The following is a 17,965-nucleotide window of genomic DNA, read 5'->3' as shown; positions in this document are numbered from 1 at the left end:
GGCTCAGTTGATGTGTCTTGCAGAACTTCTTGCTTTTATTTGACTTCATCGAATGATATTGACTGTTTGTGATACTCATTTTCCATTTCATGAAGTGATGTGATGAGATATTTTCTGGTAAATTCATCGGAGATAAAGGCGAATAACTGTTCACTTGTAGATGTCTGTTCATGATCATTGGCCATTAAACATGTTACTTCTTCTTCATCATCACTAGAGTTAGAAGAGTAGTTTGATTCATCTGATTCGCTGCCATGTTCTGCCCACTTTGCTTTACTCTCCTCAGCAACAAGTGCTTCATTCTTCTTTCTGGATGTGTGTTTTGCGTCTCTTGAACTTTTCTTCCTTTCAAACTTCATCTTTTCTATTTTTGTTGATCTTTTCTCATCCTTATTTGGTTTAGGACAATCTGCTATGAAGTGTCCTGTCTTCCCACAGTTGAAGGAGACTCTTGGTTAATCATTTGACTCTTTCTTCTGAAAGCTTCTTCTTTAGGATCCTTCTTGATTCTTTCTCATGAAATTTTCTAAAATTCTTTACAAATAGTGACATAGCATCACTACTTAGTTTTTCAGTGGTTCTTTCTATTGAGACTGGAGATTACACTTTGACTGCTACTAGAGCTTTGGTCAGTTGAGAAGCAGACTGATCTTTTTCTCTAGTTTTCAGTTTGAACTCATAAGCTTTTAGATCAGCAAATAAGTCATGTAATTCAAGTTTTTTCAGGTCCTTTGATTCTCTCATTGCCATTGTCTTGACATCCCATTCTTTGGGAAGAACTAGAATAACCTTGAAAATGACATCACGATTGGGATAAGTTTTTCCCAAAGCGTTGAGTTCAATCACAATGCTGCTGACTCTTTCATCAAACTCTGTCATAGATTCCCCTGGATTCTTTTTGATATTTTCAAATTTTTGTGAAACAACATATAACCTGTTTTCTTTCGTCTGTTCATTTCCTTCACAAAGCTGAATCAGTTTCTCCCAAATTTCTTTTCCAATTTTGAACATCTTGATCTTGCGAATGTATTTTTGTCAAGATTTTTATACAAAATTTCCTTGGACACATTGTCAAGATTTTCTTTCTTCTTGTCTTCGACAGTCCATTCAACCCTCGGTTTCTCGATGTATTGTGGTCCACAACTTGAGATAGCTATAGCAGTGTTGAATTTGGTAATGTAAGAGGTCCATCAGTGATGACAAACCACATGTAATCATCTACAGCTGATATATATGCTTGCATACGTATCTTCTAGTCATCAAAGTCATCTTTAGAGAACATAGGAATTTTGCTGAATGAAGACATCTTGAGATAATGTTCAGAGGCAAAATAAAAACCTCGCTCTGATACCAATTGATAGGATCAAAATGGGTGTCTAGAGGGGGGTGAATACACATTTTTAAAACATTTGAACTACAATAGCTTGTTTCTTGAAATATTGAGTATTTTTGGTTTTCAAACCAAGCGAAAGACACTCAAAATAATCCTTCGTAGAAATCGATTAAAAATTTTGTAAGTCATTTTGAAAAAATAAAAGTTGAAATAATGAAAACGGTTTGGTTGAAGCATTTTATCAAACACTTTGTATGCTTTAAAGAATACAAAAAATGCTTCAACAATGCATCTTAAAAATCAGTAACATAAGTAAAATAAATGCAATAAATAGACCCGAATTTGTTTATGTATGTTCGGAGATTTCAACAACTCCTATGTCACCTTTTCTTTCTCCTCGGAAGGATATCACTAGAACACTTTGATTTATACAATCCATTTGTACAAACTCTCTCCTTTTTAGGATTTACCCACTGCCTAAACAAGAACTCCTAGCCACTAAATTGATTGTAGGCCGCAACCTCACAATCCGCATAATGTTTAACGTCTTTATGCCAAGACTACAAACACAATCTTTAATGTCTTTGTGTTAAGACTCTCACTCAACTAATATATGAATACATCTCTCGAATATGTGAGTGAGTTGGGTTCTCTTCAATTGATATACAAATATTTCAAACAAAGAAGGGTGTTCTATAAACTTGGTTTGGTGTGAAGAACTTGACAGTGAACGCTCATCTTTTTTCTTGTTCTTCACACCTTGGGTTTTGCTCTCAATTATCTTGATGAATCTGATTTCAATGCCCTCTGCCTTGAATCTCTCTTCCAAGACCTGTGTTTGAACTTCAAGATGTTGTATTTATAGGCTCCAAGAATAATATAGCCATTAGACACTGAAATAAAGTGATTAGAAGGCTTTTGTACTGTTTCTAGAGAGCTAAAATGAATTCCACTAAACTGATCTTAGTAAACTGAATTTTGGATGCGAAACTGAACTTGGAGTACTATAGCAGTTTGGGTACTGTAGCAGTTTCGGCACTGTAGCAGTTGAGAAAACTTCGATTTGGTAGCAGTTGAGAAAACCTCAGTTTGGTAGCAGTTGAGCGCACCTTCAGTTTAGTAGATAGACTGATCTTGTAAAGCTTCAGTTTGGGCAGGTAAACTACTCTTAGTCAACTTTAGTTTAGGTATCAATTTAGCAACCAAAACTGAGTTGTTAAACTGGATGCAGTTTGACATAATCCCTTAATATCTGAGCAATGTGATGAACACAAAAAATTGTAGCCCGTGATCTTAGCTTTCCAACGCCACTAGAATTAATCAATTTGGAGTTCATATGCAAAATATATGCTTGAAATACCAGAGCAACTCGAACTTCAATTGAACACAAAATCAGTTGAGTGCATATGATCAGTCTAGTGCTAAATCTCTTGATTCGTTGATTTGTGGGCAAAATGATAAACATGAAAGTTGTATCTCTTTCTCTTATATTTCCAACGAATCAAGAATCACTCCATTTCGAGTTTATATGAGGGATATATGCTCGATATACCAGACTGTTTCAGAAATTCTGCTCTGCAGAATTTCAGTTCCAAACCAGCAACTTCAATGCCGTTTAGCAACCTCTTAAGTTCCGATTCAATCTTTGACTTGTGAATATGATTTGTAGATCATTGTCTTATTTTTACAACGCAGGGTAAATAGTTTCATTCGGATAATTGAGCTGCATGATATGTCAAAAATACCATAACTACTTGAGGTAAACTGATTCTGTTTTTCTGCTAAAATGATCAGATTCTATTTGGTATTACGACGTCAGTTTGATCTAGATAATATCCGTTTTTTCTCAACCGACGTGAAATATAATATGTTCCAAATTTAGTTTTCTGTGCATTCGTTTTGACGGCTAATCGTTTGGATCATTAAACCGTAAGAGATCATTAAAACAATGGAGCTCGCCAAAAAATCAGTTTGGCTAATTTCGAGCTTAGGCTTCCATCTTGAGACTAACAACTTTACACTAGAGTAAATATTTTAGAAACACAATAACAAGTTTTGTTATCATCAAAATCAGGATTGCTTGTGTTCCAAAACCCAACACGTTCTTTTGGTTTTGATCTAGTCTACTTGTTTTTTTAAACTAAGCATATTTTCTGGAACAACTTATGAATGTTTCTACTAGCTGTTTTCAGAGCATATTCTATTTTCTAAGTTTGTCTAGGTCTACTGCTACTGGTTCAGCATTCATCACCAAAACCAAATTCCTAAACAACTAGAGCTAAAAAAAATACTTTTAGTATATTATCTTAAAGTAAAATTATAGTTACAACTTTTATTTAAAAAAAACACTTTTAAAATAAAATATTATTGTTTCCAAACGCTCTCAATAAAATCGGACTATAACTTATAACAAAAAATAATAGATAATATAATATTATTTTTAAATTATATAATTAATAAAAAAAGAACAAAAAATATGTGACACATAGGCAGCGTCCGCTACTACTAAGTTCTAATAACGTTTTGCAGTATTTCTGCATATCCTCGCATGCTGAAGTATTTTTAAAATTAATTTTTTTAAAAAATAAAAAAATAACTATATCGTGTACAACAATTAAAAATATATATAGTAAGATAAAAAGGAATTAAAAAAATTAGATTACTCGAATAGATTACTATTCAAAAAAAAATTGATTACTGGAATATAACAAAAAATGGCGTACATACAAATTTCTTTATTTTCAATGCATGCATATATCGCAAATATTTTATTCGTATGATCGTAAACACATTCTTAATTTTAAAAAATTATATATATTGGAGTCGAGATTAACCTGTAATTATATATATTAGTATACTGATGTACGCGTTGCATGGTTGTACGTATTATATTTTTGCAATTAATTTGATTTATATTAAATAAAAGTAATATTATAGTTCTAAATATTATCGAAGGTCTGAACTGCAATTTGAAATGTCGAATTTTTTTTAAAAAAAAAACAAAAGAAAATAAAAACGTAATATCTATATCACATAAATGCAATTTTGAAAAAAAAAAAAGATAATGTCTACGGAACAAATTCTTTATATATAGGAAAATATATATAAATAAGATTAACATAAAATTAATTCTCACACGTTATAATATTATAATATTGACTTTACCATGAAGCAATCTTGCTAAATAGATCACTTGAATATGCCTTTGTGTTATTTGCAAAAGATTGAAATTCAGTCAAACAGCTGACCGATCGAATCCATCTTATCCAAATAATTATTAATTTAATAATTAAAGTTCCAAATTTTAATATTTAAATTGGTTTAGTCCAGAAGATTTATTCAGGACAAGAAACAAAGAAAAAACCATACAATTAACTTAGTACAAGAATTGATCAATTAGTATCCATGGCAACAAACAATCTTGGTTCATTCACTGTCATTCTTTGTTTATGTCTCTTTCTATACACAACCGTCTATGCGATACGAGAAAACCCTAAACCCAATGATCGTGACTATGTAAGTAAATTCTTTAATGTTACGTTCTTTTAACTTGATCAAGGTACTTGTTATTAGATAAAAACTTATATATTAATATATGATTCATATGATACAGGTGGTTGAGTTTTGTGTCGCCAAAAACACTACCTCCGCTAGGATGTTACAAAAATTTTTAGATTACGCTTGCTCGAATTTCAATTGCAGCGCTATACAGCCGGACGGTCCGTGTTTTCTTCCCAACAAATTAATAAACCATGCATCGTATGCACTCGATCTCGTCTACAAAACTACCGGATCTTGCAGGCCTGATATCGCCTTTAAAACTTTTATGAGCCCTTGTAAGTAGGTTAAACGTTATGATTATATATATATATATATATATATATATATATATATATAGGTTCTTTTATGGTGCCCAACACTATATGCCCACTTCATGCCCACCATATACAATAGATGAGTTGACCGGTACAATAGATGAGTTGACTTGTACATGGTGGACATGAAGTGGGCATATAGTGTTGGGCACCATAAAAAAACTCTATATATATATATATATATATATATATATATGGAGTTTTGCTATGCTGCCCATCTCCGGTGCCCACCTATGAGTTGGCGTTCATCCATTGGATGAGATGAATCATATACAAATGGTTGATCCAATGGATGAGTGTCACCTCATAGATGAGCATGAAAGTGGGCATCGGAGTTGGGCAGCATAGCAAAACTACATATATATATATATATATTTACATTTATTTATTATAAATGCAGCAATTAAAAAAATTAATGATTTTATATAAATATAATTTTTCGTTATTATATTACATTTCTGTGATTTATGTTGGTTATATTTTATTTCCAATTTTATTTTTAAAATTAAAATATATTTCATTTGTGAATTAGTTTCGAACTTGAATACTTTAATAGCTAGAAAAAAAATTTAAAAAATGTTGGATGTTTTTGTTAGTTTCCCCGTATTGTCAAGTATTTTCGAATTCTTATTAATTATTTTTGGGGAGAAGATGGAACACTTTTCCCAATTGTTATTGAAATATTATAATGTAACTGTAGTTTGACCATTTTGGTGCAGCACATAATAGATGCCGCTACCCATGACTGTGTGGATTGCGACGTAGACGAGGACAGAATCGACCAAAGGCAATAATTATATATACTAGTGATGAAATTGTTCTCTTTTTATTAATACAGTTAATCAAATAAAATTTCCTTAAATTAAAATGCTTAGCTGCATACTTAACGTTTAACAGATAAAAATTCGTAAGACTGTCTGATAAAAGACTTATTCTTTAAAGTTATCTGTGACATCATCTCACAAAATTCATATCAACGATTAAAAGTAATATTTTTGACAAAAAAATGCAATATTTTTATAGATTTTGTCAAATACGAGACCAGTTTCACAATTATTATTATTATTATTATTTTTTAAGGATCCTAAACCATTAGCAAATAATTCTTAAAACTAATCGAAAGGTCTAAAACAAGAGTTATCATATCCGATTCTCCGGCATCCAAAAGAAAACAATATATGGATTTCTGCATTGAATTCACAAAATTCATAGCTGTCATCGTTTAGATAATCCCGATTTTGTTGGCGACGTCCAAAGCATCGTAGTCAGGAGTCAATCTAACGTATGCCTTCTTGGTTCCGTCAGGCCTTATAAGAGCACCCACAATGGGTGTTCCTAGCGTTGTGGGTGGGTGTTAATAACACTCACCCACAAGAGAGAGAAGATGTGAACGCTCATCTTCATTTTTTTTTTTTTAACTCAAGCACGCGCCAGAAAGAGAGTGTGCAGGTGCAGACACGTGGGGCCCGCGTCTGCACCTGCATTATTTTAATATTTTTTTAATGACAAACACTCCCATGAGACGGTCTCATGGGTTAATTATGTGAGACGGGTCTCCTATTTGGGTCACTCATTAAAAAGTACTACTTTTTATGCCAAAAGTATTACTTATTATTGTAAATATGAGTATGATTAACCCGTCTCACGTATGAGACTGTCTCACAGGAGTGTTACGCTTTTTTTATTTCTTTTTAACTTTTTAATTTAAATAATAATAAATCACGGTAATATCTTCAATTATTTGTCAGATTGTGTCCAACTACAGCATTTTTCAACGGCAAATTTTTTTTATTATTTAATTAATTTAATTTTTTAATAAATAATAAAAAAATTCTAACGGCTAGTTAGACTTCTCATCTATAAATACCCACCAATGCTAACACCAAAATTCATTCCACTTTCTACACTCTTCAATTCTACTTTCATTCTCTCCTATCTTTTTTTTACTCTTTTTTGAAATCTTATTTTCTATCCGAAATGGATGAAAATATGAGGGCATATCTTAGATATTTGTTGAATTCTACACAAAATCCGTAAGAAAATTCATCTTTCCAAAATCGACAAATTCCACCAACTCATCAATATCCACATCCATTTTCAAATATGCAGTTTCCTCCACAAAACGTTCAAAATTTCCAAAGATTTAAAAATTTTATGAATCATCCGAATTATGTCCCCAAAGTTCCACAACAACCGCTTCCAGCCGAATATTGGCAAAACACGAGTCATCCACAATTCACGCCTCCGGTTCTTCAAGGCCTTGGTACCCCATACACAACTGGTACGCATTTTTCATCTTCGATGCCGACTGAACCTGCAACTCCGACTTTTGTCCCGGAGACTCAACTTTTCGATCGTGAATCCCCAATCGAGGTGGTGAATTTAGAAAAAAAACTGTTCCAGATGCTAAGGGTACGAGAAAGCGTTTGACTTGGACAAAGGTTGAAGACGAGGTCTTGGCTAGAAGTTTTGTCACAATCAGTGATGATCCAATAATCGGCAATGACCAGAAGGCAGATACATTTTGGGGACGTGTCGCAAGCTATTACGATGAAAATCGTCCTGCAACTTCAAACAACAGAAAAGCTAATGCTATACGGTCACATTGGCACAACACAATCCATAAGAAAGTAAATCGATTCAACGCAAATTACAATAGTATTTATAGTTGAAATCGCAGTGACCACAGTGACGAAGATATATTGAAGTTTGCGTATAAAAAATATCGCGAAGAAAACAATGGTGTTGCATTCAATCTCGAACATGTGTGGAGAATTGATAAAGATCGTCCAATGTTTACTCCATAATCCGATGATCACTTTGTGGCTGATAAGTGCATTTTATGCACTTAATTTATATATGATTTGGCTTGGCTTTTGTGATTTATCGAGTGGATATTATGCGTATTTGTTGTTGTTTTTGTGAGTTGCAAGAATTTGGAGAAAAGTAGCAAGAAGAAGTGGAAGGATGCATTATGGAATATCAACTTCAGAAAATTACTGGAAATTATTGACATATCAAAATCTGATCTCCACCCTTCATAATAAATTTTAGGATGTTTTGAAGCTGCTGTCCAAATTTCAGTTCAATCCGACGGTTAGTTTGGGAGATATGATTTTTTGAAAATTGTCTCGCGTTGTAGAATTGGACATGCGAGAGTAGGGCGCGCCCGCGTCGTCCCTGGACGTGAAAAGAAGTGTAAATTCGAGGCTCAGGCGTGCCCTCGCCACTCTATTGCGCGCCCGCGCCGCTCTGTGCAAGAAATTGGCAGATTTTTGCAACTTTAAAACTCTTTATTTGTCGGGCTTTTTTTGACGGGCTTCGAGGACATATAAAAGAAATTTCAACACAACGTAAAAGGGGGAGAGCCGCCTGACAACACAACACAAATTGAGAGAGCTTGATCATGACAATTGGAGAAGAAAAATTTGTGCATCAACGTAAAGAATTTGAAGAACAAAGGAGAAGATCATCTACCGGACACGACGTCGAATATTCGGATTTGTTTTTCTTTCTTTCGAATTTGTTATCATTGAATTGATGTCTAGACTTTTGAATATGACTGGTGTTTATCTATTTTTGATCATGAACTAAATTTTCATAGTCTAGGGGTTTGGTGTAGCCTGGTTGAGACGCTTTTACGAATTGTTAATTTTATTGGATTGAATTCTCCTAAATTAATTGTTTTTCTAGCTTTGATTGTTTTTCCAATTACTTGATCACTAATTGAATTGTTATAATTATTTGAAATCATTGCTCGGGAGAGGGGATTTTGAATAGGATCATTAGAAATTACACTGTTAATTGTTTATATAGCTCGGGAGAGTGTATAACGTTAACGGAGCTTTAGGAAGAACATCGTTTTACACATATCACTAAGACTAGATTTTTAATAGGGATATTGGAATTGAATCTTAGTTGATACACATTATTTGTTGCTCGGGAGAGGAAAATAATATAATTAAGTGTTCTTGGCTATTAATTGAATGGAATTCCTGAAAATAATTTAATTAGGAGTAGTTGCTGTCGAAACCAGGTGAAATCAAAACCTCTAGACCATTTTTCTCTCAGTAATATTATTCTGAAGTTGTGTGTGAATTTTTCTAAAAGTTCTGAATTTTATTTTAAGTTGAAATCATAACTCTTTGTTTGATTTCTAGATAAAGTTTAGACTATTTTAATTATAAGCACTGATTATTTTTAATTTACTCCCTGTGGGATCGACACTTGATTCATTCACTATATTAAAACTTGACACTCGTATGCTTGCGAGCAATTTTTACAACAGTGGCCACAAAAAAGACAAGGACCTCCGAGTCAGGAGCAAGCAACACATATTCCAACCAAAATGTGAGCATAGACATAGATGACGAAGATAATCGTCCAATGGGTAGGAAGGCAGCGAAAAAAATGGAAAAGACAAAGTCAAATCGACCATGGAGGATCTGACAGTAAACTATGAAAGTATTTTTTTCAAAGTTCAATGAGTACACAAACGTGAACAAGTCTGAAGTTGATCTGAAACAAAAACAACTTGAAGTTGAGGAGATTAAGGCAAAAGATTCCTTGTCCAATGCTGAATCTAAGAATCGTCGAATAAAGTTGAAGGAGTACGAGATCTTGAACAAAGACACCTCGCAGATGACTACGGAGCAACTTATTATACATGAATGTCTGTGCAAGGATATCAGGTCGAGGTGGAATATCTAAATTTTTTGCGCATTTCGATTGTATTTTTTTTTATTGACTGTATTGTTTAATTATTGCATTTCGGAGTGATTGTATTGTTTAGTTATTGTATTTTCGAGTGATTGTAATTTTTAGTTATTTTGATTCCAAGTGATTGTAATTTTTAATTATTGTATTTTCGAGTGATTGTAATGTTTAATTATTGTATTTTCGTTTATTGTGATTTTAAATTTTTATCAACTTTGAAAACCAGTCGTTACAAAGTAGCTGTTGGAAACTAGCCGTTGCAAACTAACCGTTAGAAACTAACCGTTGCAAACTAGTCGTTAGAAACTAGTCGTTTCAAGATATCCCTTATATATACACATTGTGCTACAAGATTTGCATTCCACTAATATATCTTTCGCAAACACATATACAACAACATATTTCATCCAAACATGTCTCATTCTACAGACAGTTCTAGCTCAAGTTCCAGCTCGACAAGCGAAGACGAAGTACATGTTCAAATCGATGAGCATTATGATGATCCAGTAGAAGAATTGATGTTAATGGTACTTCAACAACACCAACAAGTTATGGAAGCATATCAGAGGAGAGAAACACGCAGAATAAGGAGGTTCATCCAAAGAAATCGTGAAGCCGGGCATGAGAGGCTCGTCAATGATTATTTCTCTACAAACCCGGTGTATCACGACAGAATATTTTGAAGATGGTTTCGAATGCGAATAGAGTTATTCCTCCGTATAGTGACTGCCTTAGAGAATCATTCAACGTTTTTTCAACAGAGGGACGATGCTGTGTGAAGAAAATGGTTGTCATCACTACAAAAATGCACCGCTGCGATTAGTCAACTGGGTTACGGAGTCCCTGCCGACCATCTTGATGAGTACCTACGTATGGGTGAATCCACTGCCATCAGCTGTCTTTTCAAGTTTTGTGAATTCGTGGTTGAAATATTTGGTGATAGGTACTTAAGAAGACCAAATGTTGATGATGTTCAGCGTCTTCTTCAAATGCATGATGAGAGACACGACTTTCCTGACATGTTAACGTTAGGTAGCCTTGATTGTATGGACTGGAAATGGAAAAATTTTCCGGTTGCTTGGAAATGTCAATTTACAAGGGGAAATGGGTCACCAACAATTGTGCTTGAGGCGGTCGCGTCTCATGACTTGTGGATATGACGTCTTCTTTGGGGTCGCCGGTTCAAGTAACGATATAAACGTGTTATATGAATCTCCCATCTTCAACAACGTCTTGCAAGGAAATGCGTCGGAGGTTAATTTTATGATGAACGACACTACATATATGAAAGGTTATTATCTAACAGATGGAATATATCCTGAGTGGGCTAGTTTCGTTAAGGCTTTTCCTTGCCCGGAGGATCCAAAGAGAAAATTGTTTAAGGAAAGACAAGAATCTGCAAGAAAAGATGTCGAGCGGGCATTTGGGGTACTCCAATCTCGATGGGCAATTGTCAGAGGCTCAGCTCGCTATTGGTATAGGAAATATTTAAAAAATAATAATGTTAGCATGCATTATTTTGCATAACATGATTGTTGAGGATGAGGGAGGTCACGTGAAAAATTGGTACAACGATGAAGGGGATGAACCCGCACAACCTACTCAAGGCTCCAACCGAGGCTTTCAAGATTATCTTCGAACAAATTCAGAGCTACGTGACACTCAAGTTCATCACCAACTTCGGCGGAGTTAGTGGAGCATATCTGGGGGAATTACAACAACAATCCGTGAATTAATATTTCATGTTTTATTTTTAATTTCATTGTTTTGTGGTTTTTTTAATTTATTGTTGCATTTAAATTTCATAATTTCTTTGTGTTGAATAAATATATTAAAATAATTTTAGTTTTATTTTTTAATTAATTAAATTAATTCTAAAAAAATTATATTATAATTTTAAAAAATAATTATAAAAGTAAATATTTAATAAAATGTAAAGAAAATGTATTTATTTAGTATAAAATAATTTTATATTATTGAGTGGAATGTGAGACCCATAAATAATGATTGTTAATGTTAATAGGATTGTGGGTGGAAAGAAGGATGTGTTATTAACAGTGGGGCCCATAAATTTTGATGATGTCTCTGAAATGTCTAAGCTCATTCCAGTGGGAAAAGAAATGGTGGTGGCCGAGTACAGTCAAGCTCCAGAAGTGATTGATTAAGTCGTAGCTCCACCACAGACTAATGGCTGCTAAACCTAAATAAAAATAAGAGGAAAAGATGGAAGAATAGCCTCCAAGGCTCCATTCCAAGTGGTAAGTCCACTAATAACTCTACCAGCTCTACAACCAATTGGTCCAGTCACTAAGGATCCAATTGAGTATACATTATCAGCTCTTCATTTTTCAGTTGACGAAGAGAAGAGAAAGCTCTCTTCTGTTCAAACGCATATCAATCTACTTGGAGACTACATGAATGAATATGCAGAGGCGCACCATGAAAAATTTTATGAATGGCACAATTTCCGAATAGTTGTCTTTAACTGAAAGTTCAAACACTATACAAGAATGAAGAAACTCATTTCATTGTTACAGATGGTTCTAACCTATCGAGAGTACTTTAGTAAACGGATGAAGGTGTGCAAGATCACTTAAATATGTCAGGAGTTGCAAGCAAACTATGATCCTACAAGCCCGACTTCTTTCTATGATAGGGCTGTGTTTTCTCAACTGAATTTCGATATACTCACCTTGAAAATGTGGATTCAGTTCTGGGAACAAGATCAAGAGTTGTTCACTCTAGTTTTTCACAAGATACTTGGGTTTCACTGCTGATCAAATGGGCGAAACATCGGGAGATCAAGGAATGGAAACTGAACAGGGGATATTGACTGAGGTTGTTCCTGTCTCTGCGGTGAGACCAATTTTAGTTGTGCCTGAGTTTATCAATAATCCAGATCAACAACTTACTTCTCCAGAAGATCAAGTATCTCTCCTGAATATTGATTCAGTCTTGAAGACAGTTACCACAAAAATCGAGCAAACTACAGAAGTTGAATCAGTCAAGATTTCGAATTTGAGATGGAAAAAGGACCGTCCACATTCAAAGATCAAGTACCAGTTGAAACGATAACTGGACAAGAAGATACTTTGAGAACTGATAGACTTGACATCCAAGTTACGTCAATCTAGCATCGAGCCAAAAGCTAAAATTCTAGAAGAAGTTGAACAGATGGAAGTAGAAGTACCAACTCAACCAGAGACAACTGGTGATCAAATCAAAGATTTTGAAAATGAAAAAGAAACTAAGCAACATGAGAATGCAACTAAGAAAGCTAAGGAAGAATCAGAGATTGTGATGAATAAGAAACCAGAACAAGAAAGAGAAGCTGAAGCACAACAACAAAGAGTTGAGACTGAGAGTCAACTGAAAACCAACCCAAAAAATGAACAAAATCAGCAACCTGAGATTGACCAAGCTGGGACTGAAAACAAAGTAACTGAGGCTAGACAAAACTCGACTGAACCAAAATTTGAGCAATTCTTAGTCGAAGATGAGAATAATGATACGCTTATGCAAAAGGGCCAACAGATTACCTTAAGGAAGCCTGAAACTTTGATCAAGACTTCAATCAATCTAAAGAAGAGGAGCTTGAGAAAACCTATTCCCCCGAATTAGATTCTATATTGGATACCATCGAAGTCACTTTGTCAGCCCTGACTTTAAATGTTTCAGTGATGAGGATAGAATAGTACTCTCAAAACAACCTTCACATTGGCAATTTGAGAGAAATTTTATCCAATGAGGTCAGCAAAATACAGATTCAGTTTTCTAGACTTAGCAAAGATATGGACACAGAAACTGCAACTGCCTCCTTTGTACCTCAACTGTTCCAAGACAAGCAAATACTGATCGAAAAATTGACTTGTTGGGTGTTGATTTCAAGGATTTCAAGAATACAGTGGCTGATAACTTCATATCCCTCACCAGCCAGATTCGAGCAGTTACCTATTTATTCCAACCTATTCTTGTCAATACACCACTGCCATCGACTGATCAATCCAGTGGTAGTCTTCCGAGCACTCAAGGCATGGGGTCTTCTTCTAATTCTGGCTAGCGGTGTCACAACTCTCTATAAGACACTATCGTAGATAAACGATTTCTTCTGTAATTATATCTACATTTTTTTAGTTTTTCTCTTGTATATATTTGAATATACTCATTCTTATGATATACAGATTCGGATTTCCTTATTTTATCTACGAGCAACAGCTTTGTTTGACAAAAATGAGGAAGACAGCCGACAAGTATCAGTATCACTCTAAGAAATAAATTCTGTAATCTAAACTTAATTAAAATTTTGCTTAAGACAGACACTTAATGATGAGTTTTGTCAAACACCAAAAAGAAAGAAACTGTTAGAGAACAAATTTAAGTTTGGTTTTTAAAAAATAATTAAAGGAAAATTAAAATACTAAAAGAGTAACTCAACTTAACGATGTTGGACCAACATAGTTACTCAACTGGACAGTTCAACCGTAATCAAGAATCAGTCATAAGCTTATTGTATATATATGACTGAACTAAGAAGACTGAATTTATCAAAAGAACATTCAACTTAACATTAGCAGAATATTTGAAGACAGAAGTTGACGAATGAACTTGGTACCTTGACTGAACAACGACTCAATGTCTATCTCAAATCAGTTAAAGGTACTCATCTGAAGACTGGGCGACTGGCATTTGTCAAGGAATATTCAAGAAAGTCAGTTACAGCCAACCAGACATTCCCTAAACTATCAGAGTCTAAATTATTTGAATTGCTACCATTTATAAAAAAAAATACAAAACACTCTAACAGATGTTGCAACAGTGGTAGTGCGCAAAGTTGTACTATCTTCAAAGTTTATCTCCAAGAATTGCAACTCAAGCAACGGGAAATTAATGGGAGGAACGGATAAAATTGTAAGTATTTATGATCATTGCAGATCTATGCCCATAAATAGTCCTTAATAATAGTTGTGGAATTGCTATCGATCTCTCGAATAATCAAGCATTCTTAGCTATCTGTGATCAAATCAGTCGAGTTACCAAAATCTTAAAGTATCAAACAACTTCTTAAGAACACTCTTTCAAGTTTCTCATTCGATCATTAAGGATCATTTTTTTCAAAGTGTTTAAGCACTTCATTCATTTTGAAATATGAGTCGAGAACTGAATTGTGTATTAAGTCTAAGAGTTTCAGCTTAGGAATTGTTAAGTCCTTGCTGGATTGTACAAGTGATTGTATCACTCAAATATTCTATTGAAACCTTCCAAAGGGAATAAGGCCGGGTGACGTAGGAGTTTTCAAATCCGAACATTAAACAACTTTTGTATTCTTACTATTTCAGTCGAGCCTTACTAATTGTGTTTGATCTGTTTGTTGATTTCATTCTGCATAAATCATTTGTTGATGAATTAATATTGACAGTCCAGTTCGGTTGTGACCACAACTGAACCAATCATTAAACTCAAAGAAAAGTACAAGTGGTGTATTCACCATCTCTACATGCACTAACCGATCCTAAAAATTATGCTCAGATGAATATGAGAAATAATAGAAAAAATGACAGAAAAGTATAAACTACTCCACAAATACAGAAAAGATTTATCTAATTTGCATGCATCTTGATTTACAAGTTATAATATTAACAATATAAATTTATCATAATTAAATAAAATATGTAAAAAAAATGCTAAAACTACAAATTTCATTATTAAATAACATGACCATGTATGAAAAATAACGAGATGTAATATATATGTTGGATTGAGATATATTCTTTAAACATTTACAAAATCCTAGGCATTATCTAAAGCGTGTTTGTACACGATAAAATTACATATTTCAATAAAGAAAAAAATAAAACTTATCAAGCTCTTGGAGCGGTGGCGATGAAATGAACACTACCGGCCTCCGTCAGCACCGCCGCCAGTTGGATTTCTGCCGTAGAGTCGAAATTGCAATCCAGCGTTTCGTCTTGGTAAATTTCTGTCCATTTCTTGACAAGAATTTTGATGTCTTCTCTCTGCATGTTAGCTTATTGGCCGGTGTACCTCCATGTCTTGGACCCGGCGGCACAGTACTGGAGCACCTTCACATCCTCCAGATTCACATTTTCTGGGTGGCGCCATAGCTAGCATGGCCAGCACTAGGTTGTACATGTTGGGAATTGGCCAGTAAATGTCCTTAAAGAACATATTCAGTAAATCCTATAAATCATGCACGTACCAACAAAAATTGAGTAATTCGAATAACACAGTAGGCTCGCCAATTTTCGGTACAAATTCCAAAATTTAAAAAAAAAACCAAAATTAACAATCTCAAGAAGATAGTAGTACTCAAAACTGATCAAGCAGTGAAAATTTAACATCTTCATATATATAATTACCTGCTCGGCAAATGGTGTTGGAGGTGTAATGTTGAGTATATGCAAGAGAAGTGGGGAGACTGGGCTCGAACACGAACATGCCGGCATTGAAGTACAGAGGGCTTGGGGCTCAAATATTGTTAAGGCCAGGGGACTCTGTCGGGACACTGCTGGTAGTACCCAATCTTGTGTTGTGCGGTGTGGCTCCATGTCTTCTCAGAAAAATAGTCTATTACTGCGTAAAAATACTTCTCCTCCATGTCCAACAACTAGTCTATGTTATCATAAACCTGGATATCACCATCCAGGTATATCATCTAGTTGTACTCCACAAACTGCACAAATTTTCCATTATTCCTGAAAAACTACATATATCCATCCAAGCAACAAAAAGGGGTTTTCGATTTACCTCCCAAATCTGAAGCTTTGAGTAGTTGATCACGTAATAATCCATCGCGAACTCTGTCTGGTTCTCGGGCGGATAAACAGGTTCGATCTTCTGAATATGCACCCTTGCTCCACCAGAATACGGCGGTGCTCAGGCGGGACATCGAGCAGAACCGCCACCACTAGAGGGTAAGCGGAACCCACCTTCCTCAGCCCCTTGGCCAGCCCGACCACACCTTTCACATAATCACCGTCGCCAGCCAATAATGTGACATAAGCCCGACTCTACATATTGTCGGATTTCGACAAGCCGCTGGAGGCCTGTCTCATGGCGCCGTTAGCAATCTTCGGAGCCATGATGATAGATTTCTATTAACGTTGATTCTTGAGAAAATTTTGCTATTTGAGTGTAGTTTGCGCTATGGTTCTGGGACGCAGGGGTCAGTCTGTATAATAAGCCATTGGCAGGCAAAACGACGTCATAGGAGTGATCTTTAGCTAGTACGACGTTGTTTCACTTTTCCTTTCCTTACATGGGTAAAAAAGGAAATGGGATGTATCTGTAAATGAATCTGGGCCATACACGTGGGGAACAATGCATCCAACGGTCACATGAAGGTGCTGAGAATGTGGGTGACTCTGGGATTTGGGCGGTGGGAGAGCATCTATATAAACCTCCCACTAAAATCCCCACCCCCATTGCCGGGGTGGGATTTTTAAAATTTTTTATAAACCGGTCCCAAAATCTTGGGACCGGTTTTTACTTTTTTTAAAAAAAAATTTATAGGCAAGAGGGGGCGCACTCCCCTCCTTGGGACACGCGCGTCAGGCCCGCTGCCTGCTGCCATTATAAATTTTTTTTTAAAATGTCATTAGTTTTTTTTTTTGGTACAAGTGATCCTTAAATTTATTTTTTTTTATAAATCACAATTTTTGATTTTTTTATTATTCAACGGTTACCTTTTTTTTAATTTTTTTTTATTCATAACGGCTATTTTTTGTCAAATTATTTTTTTAATAAAATTAATGTTTTAAAATTTAAAATACAAAATAATATTAAATTAAAAATTTTAATTAATAATATATGTGATAAAGGAAATAAATGTAAATGAAATTACAAATAAATATATGAATTGACAGTGAGACCAATAATAAAGTTGTTGAAGAGGTTTATGATAATTGAGAGAAGTTTTAAAAAGACTAGCTATCAATGCACATGCTATGCATGTGCTATATAATGAAAAAATATATATCTCCCTATATATAATGAGTTTTCCCCTTACACACCATCTTTTAAA

The 17,965-nt window shown here is 34.6% G+C and overlaps 1 protein-coding gene, 1 long non-coding RNA gene and 1 pseudogene across 2 annotated transcripts; 1 reads left to right on the top strand and 2 right to left on the bottom strand.

The window, feature by feature from the left end:
- Nucleotides 1-600: 600 nt before the first annotated feature.
- LOC140878774 (uncharacterized) lies at nucleotides 601-1,011 on the bottom strand. The gene has a single exon (XM_073282393.1). The coding sequence runs from the start codon at nucleotides 1,009-1,011 to the stop codon at nucleotides 601-603; it is 411 nt and encodes a 136-aa protein (XP_073138494.1).
- A 3,684-nt stretch (nucleotides 1,012-4,695) lies between these two features.
- LOC140879381 (uncharacterized) lies at nucleotides 4,696-6,051 on the top strand. Its single transcript, XR_012149406.1, has 3 exons — nucleotides 4,696-4,849; nucleotides 4,947-5,169; nucleotides 5,928-6,051. It is a non-coding gene; the product is annotated as an uncharacterized lncRNA (long non-coding RNA).
- A 9,731-nt stretch (nucleotides 6,052-15,782) lies between these two features.
- Nucleotides 15,783-17,024, bottom strand: LOC140883648 (galactinol synthase 2-like; annotated as a pseudogene).
- Between the last annotated feature and the right edge of the window lie 941 nt (nucleotides 17,025-17,965).

This window comes from Henckelia pumila, chromosome 2 (assembly GCF_033568475.1).
Source record: "Henckelia pumila isolate YLH828 chromosome 2, ASM3356847v2, whole genome shotgun sequence".
Lineage (NCBI taxonomy): Eukaryota > Viridiplantae > Streptophyta > Magnoliopsida > Lamiales > Gesneriaceae > Henckelia > Henckelia pumila.
This window is presented reverse-complemented; position numbering and strand designations above follow the sequence as displayed.